The sequence below is a fragment of the Chiloscyllium plagiosum genome, unplaced genomic scaffold (assembly GCF_037043375.1).
Source record: "Chiloscyllium plagiosum isolate Xiang-an unplaced genomic scaffold, Cpla_swu_hap1 HiC_scaffold_17, whole genome shotgun sequence".
Lineage (NCBI taxonomy): Eukaryota > Metazoa > Chordata > Chondrichthyes > Orectolobiformes > Hemiscylliidae > Chiloscyllium > Chiloscyllium plagiosum.
In genome coordinates, this window is record NW_028270155.1 from 46570945 (window position 1) to 46581409 (window position 10465).

Here is a 10465-nt window from a genome sequence, read left to right on the forward strand (position 1 = left end):
AAAGAACCAGCTGGAATTGGTTGGACCATGGTACAAGATTGTCAAGGCAAAGTAAAGTGAGCATTGCCATAATCTACAGAGTCATTAGAACTGAACAATAAGCACAATAGCAAAAAAGCGTGATTTATAGATGTCTTTGATATGTTGATCAAAAAACTCTCAGAATCTATTTGGCCAAATGAGCATTACATAAAATATTTAAAACCAGACCCTGGTGAGTAGATCAGTTGGTTAGCCTGTTCTGATTTTAAAGCTGACAAGTGATTTTTCCACCAAAATGATCTCACATCAAATAGTCCTGCTCCTTGGATGCTGCCTGACCTGCTGTGCTTTTCCAGCGCCACACTTTGAGTCCTTAATGCAGGCCAGTATATTTAAAATGAACTTTCATTTGAAAGTAGAAGTCCAGTCTAACTTCCACTTTTTAACTTTTTTTGCAGTCTTCAGGAGAACTGTTTAGTTGATGAGGATATGCTTCACTTTGCAGAAGGACTCCAAAACAACACAAGCTTGAAGGTTCTTAAGTATGTGGTGATATGTCAATAAATGTACACAATAACTCGAATTGTGTACAAACATTCTTACTGCACAGAAGCAGGCCATTCAGAAAATCATTACTTTGAAAGAAACTTCCAGATCTTTGAAAGAACTATTTGATTAAATTCTACCTTCCTGATCTCTGTCACAGCCCTGCAACATTTTATTTGTGCTGTAATTTGTCAGGAATTTTAAGTCTGTTCAAAATCATGAGCAAAATTATTTTTCCTGACCTGGGTAATATTAAGAAAATCAAATGATGCATTTTCTTCCTCATTCAGGGAATTATTTGATTATTCATTTTAATTTAATTGTTTTAAAAGGACTATTCTCAATCAACATGGGTATGATGCTGGGGAGAAGGTAGCAAAGAGTACAATAGGTTGATGGGGGTGGGGATGGAGGTGATAGGTCAGAGAGGAGGGTGGAGCGGATAGGTGGGAAGGGAGATTGGCAGGTAGGACAGGTCATGAGGATTGTGCTGAGCTGGAAGGTTGGAACTGGGGTAAGGTCGGGGGAGGGGAAATGAGGAAACTGGTGAAGTCCACATTGATGCCCTGGGATTGAAGTGTTCCGAGGCAGAAGATGAGGCGTTCTTCCTCCAGGCATCGGGTGGTGAGGGAGCGGCGGTGGAGGAGGCCCAGGACCTGCATGTCCTCGGCAGAGTGGAGGGGGAATTGAAATGTTGTGATTTGCTGTGCCATTTGATCACGGCTGATATGTTTCTCAACCCTGTTCTCCTGCCTTCTCCCCATAACATTTGATCCCTTATTAATCAAGAACCTATCTATCTCTGTCTTAAAGACACTCAAAGACTTGGCCCCCACAGTCTTCCAACACATAGATTCACCACCTTGAGAGTTCAGAGAATTGCACTTGATTTGATGACAAAAATAATTGGAAGATGAAGTAAGCTACTTGCAGAAGTAGTGAACATAGGCTGAATAGGTCTATGAAAGGAATGAACCATGGTGAAAGAGATCTGTTCAGTTTCAGAGTTATTGCATTTTGGGAAAGCAAATCTTCGCAGGACTTATACGCTTAATGATAAGGTCTGAAGGAGTGTTGCTGAACAAAGAGACCTTGGAGTGCAGATTCATAGCTCCTTGAAAGTGGAGTCGCAGGTAGATAGGATAGTGGAGAAGGCACTTCGTAAGCTTTCCTTTATTGGTCAGAGTATTGAGTCCAGGAGTTGGGAGGTCATATTGTGGCTGTACAGGACATTGGTTAGGCCACTGTTGGAAAATTGTGTGCAATTCTGGTCTCCTTCCTATTGGAAAAATGTTGTGAAACTTCAAAGGGTTCAGATAGGATCTACAATGGATCTTGCCAGGGTTGGAGGATTTGAGCTATAGGGAGAGGTTGAATAGGCTAGGGCTGTTTCCCCGGAGCGTCGGAGGCTGAGGGGTGACCTTATAGAGGTTTATAAAATCATGAGGGGCATCGATAGAATATATAGACAGTCTTTTCCTTAGGGTGGGGGAGTCCAGAACTAGAGGGCATAGGTTTAAGGTGAGAGGGGAAAGATATAAAAGACACCTAAGGGGCAACTTTTTCACTGAGAGGGTGGTACGTTTATGGAATGAACTGCCAGAGGAAGTGATGGAGGCTAGTACAATTGCAACATTTAAAAGGCATCTGGATGGGTTATGAATAGGAAGGGTTTGGAGGGATATGGGCCTGGTGCTGGCAAGTGGGACTAGATTGGGTTGGGATGTCTGGTCGGCATGGACCAAAGGGTCTGTTTCCGTGCTGTATATCTCTATGACTCTAAGTATATGCATCCAGATTTTTGCATGCATTGATGATCACTTCCTAAGCAAATATGGAAGTTACACATGGAGACCCTGTACAATCCCTTCTGCAGCAGGTTCCAAAGGAATTGCTCAGGAAATTGAAGATTGCACTGAGCAATTCCCCACTACCTGGAACCCTCTGAAAATATCCATTTACACTTACCCTCTCCAGATCCTAACACCCAACATCCTTCTTACCCCCAACACGCCACCTCCCCAAGGCACTGACCTTTCCTCGCTTGCAACTGCACCCCTTAGCCTTTCAACCCTCCACCCTGATTCCTCAGAACTCAGATTTCTGAAGAAGAATCCTGTCAGACTTGAAACATTTACACTGCTTCTCTCTCTACCGATGTTGTGTGACCTGCTGAGTTTCCCCAGCACTTTGTTTTTAATTCAGATAGCCAGCATCCACAGTATTTTGCTTTTACTTGAGTATCTTCACTTCTACACAAATAGAATATCCATACCATGATTTTCTGTTTCTCACTGCCTGCAGATTGTCTAATAATAGGATCAGCAGAAAAGGAATGGAGTTTTTTGTCAATACTCTCAAACACAATGTTACTATTGAGTCTGTATGGTAAGTAATGAGTTAAAAAATGGTCAAGTCAAATACGTTAAGGGCTTTGCAACTTCATTCATTGAGAAACCACTTCACTCATACTATAGGGACAGAAGTGGACTATAGATCACCCCTTGAGTCTGTTCTATCTTTATAGAATTGTGTGGAATTGGACAGCACAGAAGGCGGTCATTCAGTACATCATGTCTCTTTTGCCAAATGATGCAATAAGAAGCTTCTTCAGACTATACAGATTACAGACCATAACTAGTCAGCAGTGTCAATAGTAAGCCATGAGATTGAAGATAATTTTGAGGAGATGAGGTAGGCTGAGGTTTGGAAGGGAGGGAGGGAGCATACCTGTTTCAGCTGATATCCAGGAAGTGTCAGGAAAAATACTTATCAAATGAAGCTAGCTGTTCCCTCTCCCTTTCACTGTCAGCTTTCCCAACTCCTAGAAAACCTCCATAACAGCAGCTCATTTTAAATTGCAGGGTTGATTATACTTTGGGAACTTGGTTTTAAATATCTTAATAAAGTATCCTAGTTCACCACAGCATAGAAGCCATGAAAAACATTTTTTAAAAGTGATAGTGGTCATGTTTCATGCATTTGACCATTTAGGACTCCCTTATCAGTCAGTTGTAAAGGTTTAAAATTTAATTCATTGGAAAATTTTGATCAACAGTGTTGTGTTTTCCTGTTCACAGACAGGATTGGCCTCATTTCTATTTTTCCAAAGCTGACATAGGTTTTCCAGATGCTGATAAAAAATAATGCTATTTTACAGAGTATGACAAGTTTGCAGATGTATTTGGAAGGATATCTAAGCATGTCTTTCAAAAGAAAGACCATCTTTCCATTATCAAGCCAGAAATAGGAATCTAAAACAAAGCAAAAAGAAATTGCTGGAGAAATTCTGAAGATCTGGCAGCATCTGTGAAGAGAAAGCAGAATTAACATTTTGGGTCCAGTGACCCTTCTTCAGAACAGCCCTGTACCCAAAATGTTAACTCTGCTTTCTCCCCATAGATGCTACCAGATCTGCTGAATTTCTCCAGCAATTCCTGTTTTTGATTCAGATTTCCAGCATCCACAGTTTTTTTCCAGAAATTGAAATATTCACTGATGATTACACACGTAACAAGACTCCTTAGATATTGAAGCAGTGCATGCCCAAATGTAGAAAGAGCTGGACAATATCTAGGTTTGGGCTGTAATATAGCAAGTAACATCTGTGTCACAGAATGACCATCTCCAACAGGAGAGAACCTAACCATCACTCCCTTGATGTTCAATGGTATTATCTGCTGAATACACTATTATCAACTTCCTGGGGATTATCATTGGCCAGAAATTAAACTGGATCGATTGTATAAATACACTAGCTACAATAGCAAGTCATAGAGTCTCTAGAGTGCGGAAGGAGGCCATTAGACCCATTGAATCTGCACTGCTCCTCCAAACAACATTCCACCCAGACCCAGTGCCCCACCCTATCCCTGTAACCTTACATTTATCATGGCTAATCCACCTAGGCTGTGCAATGCTAGATATTATGGGACAATTTACCATGGTCAAACCACCTATCCTGCACATCTTTGGACTGAGGGAAGAAACTGGAGCACCTAGAGGAAACCCACACAGACACAGGGAGAATATGCAAACTCCACACGATCACCCAAACCTGGAATTGAAGCCAAGTCCCAATAACAGTGCAAACCACTGAGCCACCATGACTCTTCAAAACATGTCCATCATCGACAAGTCACTTTGATTGAACTCTCCCCATTTACTTGGGTGAGTGCAGCTCCAACAACACTGAAGAAGCTTGACATCATCTGGGACTGTACCTCACTTGATCACATCCACAAACATTCACTTCCTCCACCACCAATACTCAGTAGCAGCAGTATGCACCACCTACAGGATGCACTGCATAAATTCATCAAGTGTCCTTAGAAAGCACCTTACAAACCCAGGACCACCAACATCTATTAAACAACAGATACATAGGAACACTGCCACCTGCAAATTCCCCAGGCCACTTACCATCCTGACTTAGAAATATATTGTTTCTTTAATGTCAATGGGTCAAAGTCCTGGAACTCAAACTCTAATGGCACTCACCAAATGGACTTCAGTGGTTAGAGAAGGCAGCTCACCATGATCTTCTCAAGAGCAATAGTGAAGGGCAACAGCCAGCAACATCTACACTCCATAAATAATTTTTTTAAAAAAAATTGGGGCTAAGAGAGCAGGATATTTAAGAAGCCATATCAAACTCTGTAATGTGTTATGTCCTATTTACAGGCAACAGGAGTCTCTTACAACAAATTAATTCTGAGACAAAATTGAATCGCTTAAGAAAATTTTTTTTTTATTCAGGTTAGGGGGAAATCTTGTCACTGCAGAGGAAATCGAAGAAATGACCAGAGTGGAAAGAAGATTAATATTTTGATCAAAAACTGAAAAGGAAACTTGTGACCTTTTGATACTTCCCTCACACAAAAAAAAATCCTACCCTGCTCTGCCTTGTGCAACATATTTAAAGTGGAAAGGAATCTGTATTGGCTAGAGTTGTATTTTCAAATGTTTCTTTTTTAAAAATAATTTTTATGTAATCTATCATTTTGTAATCTATCCATGTCTTTTTTTATTTCTGTTCTCAACTGGAATGGTATCTGATGTTTATATGAACAGCACTCTGGATTCTAATTACAGCATTGCCCTCCTTTTATTTTTCCTGTCTCCCATTATAATCCTGACCATCTTCAGTATCTGAGTCCTGTATGCTTCAACAACTAAGTAAGGCTTTTACATTTATTCTGGTATTGTGGATATGTCAGTGTTCAATGTGAACAAAGTATTTTTAAATTGTAATTGCTATTATAATTTAGGTAAACACTACAATTAATTTAAACATAGCAATGAGATCATATTTTAGTCATGTGGGATAAGTGTTGGCTCGAACACTGAGAAAATGCCAGCTGTTTAGTAAATAATACAGTTGGACATTTTGTATCCTCTTTAATCAGCCAGACAAGGATTCAGGTTAATGCCTTATCTGAAAGGCAGTGTAGCACTTCCTCAGTATTGCACTTAAGATTTCTGCCTGAATTGTGTGCTCAAACCTCTTAAATGAATGGTCTACTGATTCAGGATCAAGAATGAAGCACTGAAAGCATTTAGTCTATTTTATTTTAACGTCCGTTGTTTCTATTGTTTGATATGATAGAATAATTCCTGCAAATTTAACATATTCCTGCTACTTCATACAGATGTACACCTAGAAATTGCCACTGTTTAGAAATTTCTTATACTTCTAGCAGGATGAAATTATGTGATTCATTACCCACACAAAGAGCTGACTACATGAGTATCAAAACTTATTCATAGGCACAGGAAGACGATTGCTAGAATGAAGAAATCTGCTGAGGTATTTTGAATTACAACATGGAATATCAAGTGTCTGATCAAAGTAACCATTGTTATAAAAGTACCTTTCATTACTTACAAATTAATTTGTACTGAATGATTAATCAATTCATAAAGTCACATTCTATGCGGTGCTATCAAAGGAGAAACCACCCACCAAATATGTAGCATTCACAACAGACCTCAGCATGAGATAAAATGCAGTCAGATAAAGGTGGTGGATGAATGAAATCGTGATAAAACTGTCTAGTTTCCAGGTATATGTTAACTTAGTGGTATGGAATTTGTTGTAGAATGGGTAGATGTATTGTTGATGGACTAACGTTAAGATCACATATCTGCTCTGACATTCTAAGGTGGCATATATTTAAAGGGAACAGAGCTGGTGGAGATCTCATACATTTCAATCACATCTCCATTTCTTTGAAGCACATGCGGTGTGTTATTGCTTAAGCTGCTGGCGCACATTTCAGCTCTGACTTTGATGTAGCATGGTGCCATAGAGCATAGTGGGTCCTGACCTTTTCAATATCAAGGCACACTTGAATGAGACAAACAATTTCACAGCACACCCACTTTCTTCATATCACATGCGTGGCTGTGGAAGTTTACATATCCGCAGCTCTGGAGGCTCGCGCGTGCACAGTGATTGACTGGCATGTGGTGTCAGCAGATATTGCCTTTGATAACAGACATTGAGACTCCGGAGGAGATCAGAATCATGGAAGCAGCCTCAATGCTCAGGCAAAGCAGCACTGCTTCTGTGATTCCAATCTCGTGGCACACTTCTCAACTTGTTGTGGCATACTCATTGAAAATCACTGCTGTAGAGTGATATAGAGTCATAGTCATAGAGACGTACAGCATGGAAACAGACCCTTTGGTCCAACCTGTCCATGCCGACCAGGTATCCCAACCCAATCTAGTCCCACCTGCCAGCACCCGACCCATATCCCTCCAAACCCTTCCTATTCATATACCCATCCAAATGCCTCTTAAATTTTGCAATTGTACCAGCCTCCACCACATCCTCTGGCAGCTCATTCCATACACGTACCACACTCTGCGTGAAAACGTTACCCCGTAGGTCTCTTTTATATCTTTCCCCTCTCACCCTAAACCTATGCCCTCTAGTTCTGGACTCCCTGACCCCAGGGAAAAGACTTTGTCTATTCATACTATCCATGCCCCTCATAATTTTGTAAACCTCTATAAGGTCACCCCTCAGCCTCTGTCGCTCCAGGGAAAACAGCCCCAGCCTGTTCAGCCTCTCCCTGTAGCTCAAATCCTCCAACCCTGGCAACATCCTTGTAAATCTTTTCTGAACCCTTTCAAGTTTCACAACATCTTTCCGATAGGAAGGAGACCAGAATTGCACACAATATTCCAACAGTGGCCTAACCAATGTCCTGTACTATTTGACTGATAGATTGACTGTTGCATGTTTCCTGCTGTAACAAGCTTCCTAGCTCTTCCGCTGTATTAAATATCAAATCGAAAGGTACAATAGATAGTTTTAATAGTTGAGGTTGGTCAAAGTTGAGAGGTGTTTAAGTGATACAATATAAATAAGTGGACTTATGAATATATAGGATATGAAGTTGAAACCCATCTCAAGGTCAATATGACACCAACATTGCAAAAGGTCTGATTCAGACTCAAAGCATTGCCAAGGACAGAGATGAAGTTAGTAACTAGGGAACAAAGATAGTGACTTCGGTCTTCGCAATATTTAGTTGGAAGAAATTCCTGCTCATGGGTTAGAGATTCGACAAGAATTCTGACAATTTAAAAGGGAGAGGAGAGTTGGTAACAAGGTAGTGTTGGGCATCATTCGTATACATGTGGAAGTTGTAATGTTTGTACGCTGTGTAGTAGCAGCATTAGATTGTAATAGAAATAGGAAGTGAGGCAGGATGTAGCTGATTTCCTAGGCGACAACAGAATGGACAGTGGTGGCTATTTATAGGCTATGATTGGATAATAAGAATAGAATAGATGAGTATAATCAAAAGGGTGTGAAATGTGGGCACATTAATAGGTCAGTATTTATTGCTTATTCCTTTTAAATAACAGGGACCTTTTGTGGATTAAAATAGTTTTAAAAAGGGAAAATACTTTAAGGTGGCCAGAGTGTACACCTAAGCACAAATTGAACTAGCTCATGAAAGCATCAATTAACAAGATCGTATCTAAACTGATATTAACATGTCATCAGAATTACTGAAACCAAATACTCAGATCTAGTATCTTTTATTTGATTTACATCTCTGAAAGCTTCACATATTGGAGTGTAAGTCACCAAAGATTGTCCAACTTGAAAGAAACAATGAAGAAAGACATGGGAAGACACAAATGAACTATATTTCAGACAATCACTTTTGGGCAGAAAGGGAAAAATAATAAATTTGTAACCATGGAACTTGAAAGCTTTCTCTCTTTCCCTTTTTCTTTCATCTTCTTAGATGAGAATATTCATAAAAACAAATTAGAGAAAAATCCATTCATTGAAAACTCCAAGCTACATCCAAATCTCATTACTACAAGTCATCAGATGATCAACCATGGCCTTAGGTTAAACCTAACACCTAAAGAACTAAGGATTTTTAAAAATTGCATATTCCTGATCTTCCTTTTGGCATTAGGCATCCTCACCTCTTTAAACTGTATGGGCAAAATCTTAAAGAGGCTTGACCGATGTGAGCTATGCCAAGAGTTCTGGCAGAATTGTGTGGGAAGTCTGATGAGACCTTTCTCGATGGCATCTGCCAGGCATTGAGATGAGTTTCTTGCTTAATGCAGCACTGAGTTACCAATTAAGGGTAAATTATTGGTTGCTAAACTACTTATTAACTGCATATTTTGCTTCATTAATATGCAGCATCCAATAGGTTCCATAAACAAAGGATTCTGAGAATAGAAGTAAACAAATCATTAGAAGTTGTCTTAATAAATTGTCTTAATAAAATTCTGAAACAGGAAAACTAACAATTGGAGTTGTAGGAAGGAGAAAATGGAAAACTAGAGAAGTGGTGGTAAGCTTATATTGAACCTTGATTAGGATCTACTTGGAGTTCGTGTATGGTTCCACTAGATATAGATCCATTGAAAAGGATTAAAAATAAACCAAAGTTGAGAGGTTATCCGCAAAGAGGCTTGACCCTGTAACCTTCCAAATCAACAGCTAGACTGTGATCAATCTAGGTTGAAAAAAAGGTCAATCTATGTGAACATTGAAATCAATGATGTTCTGTAATGATAGTTATGTTTCATTAAATTGAAAAGAAAAGTCAGTATACTAGGCCTGATACAGGATTTATTTTTACTCCTTCATGACGCTTCATTCTGAAGAACGAAAAGATATATTAAGGCTTTGATGGAAGGAACTATTTCTGTCTCTAACATTTGGAACAAATGTAATTATGCTGTTTTTGGGAGCACTATTTCTGGAGATATATTTAGTTTCAGTTACTGTCAGTCTAGTAGCATATTCTGATGGTTGCATAATGTTCAACACCATTTGCAAATGCTCAGATACTAACGTAGAAAATGTCCATCTGTGGGAAGACCTGGACAACAGGCAGACTTGAGATGACACCAAGTAAGGTTCACACCACACAAATGCCTGACAATGATCATCTCCATCATCCTTTGACATTCAATGTATTTGCCATCATTGAATCGATCAACATCCTGGGGTTTACTAATGATCAGGCACTAAACCAAGTCAGCCAACTAAATATTGTGGCTACAACAGCAAGTCAGTGGCTAAGTGTAACTGATTTCCTGTCTCCCCAGTGTCTGTTTATGATCTACAAGAGGCAGATTGGGTGTGCGATAGATTGCCTTCCACTTACCTGGACTGGTGCAGCTAAAACAACACTGAGGAGCTTAAAAAATCACACAACACCAGGTTATAGTCCAACAGGATTAATTGGAAGCACTAGCTTTTGGAGCGGCGCTCCTTGGTCAGGTGGTTCATCACAAGCACCTGATGAAGGAGCAGTGCTCCAAAAGCTAGTGATTCCAATTAAATCTGTTGTACAATAACCTGGTGTTGTGTGATTTTTAACTTTGTACACCCCAGACCAACACTGGTATCTCCAAATCCTGAGGAAGCTTGACACTA

General features: G+C 39.8%; 1 protein-coding gene across 5 annotated transcripts in view; it reads left to right on the forward strand.

The window, feature by feature from the left end:
• The window catches only part of nod2 (nucleotide-binding oligomerization domain containing 2), a 79899-nt gene extending 70269 nt beyond the window's left edge, over positions 1–9630 (forward strand). For 2 of the 5 annotated variants that reach the window (XM_043706962.2, XM_043706961.2), the window contains exons 10-12: positions 441–524; positions 2833–2916; positions 5287–9630. In XM_043706962.2, coding sequence (XP_043562897.2) covers positions 441–524; positions 2833–2916; positions 5287–5359 — 241 coding nt within the window. In that variant the 3' untranslated portion in view covers positions 5360–9630. Of the gene's footprint in view, positions 1–440; positions 525–2832; positions 2917–5286 lie in introns of those variants that run through there. The other 3 variants (XR_006314121.2, XM_043706964.2, XM_087995897.1) reach the window with 3 other exon arrangements.
• Positions 9631–10465: the final 835 nt, after the last annotated feature.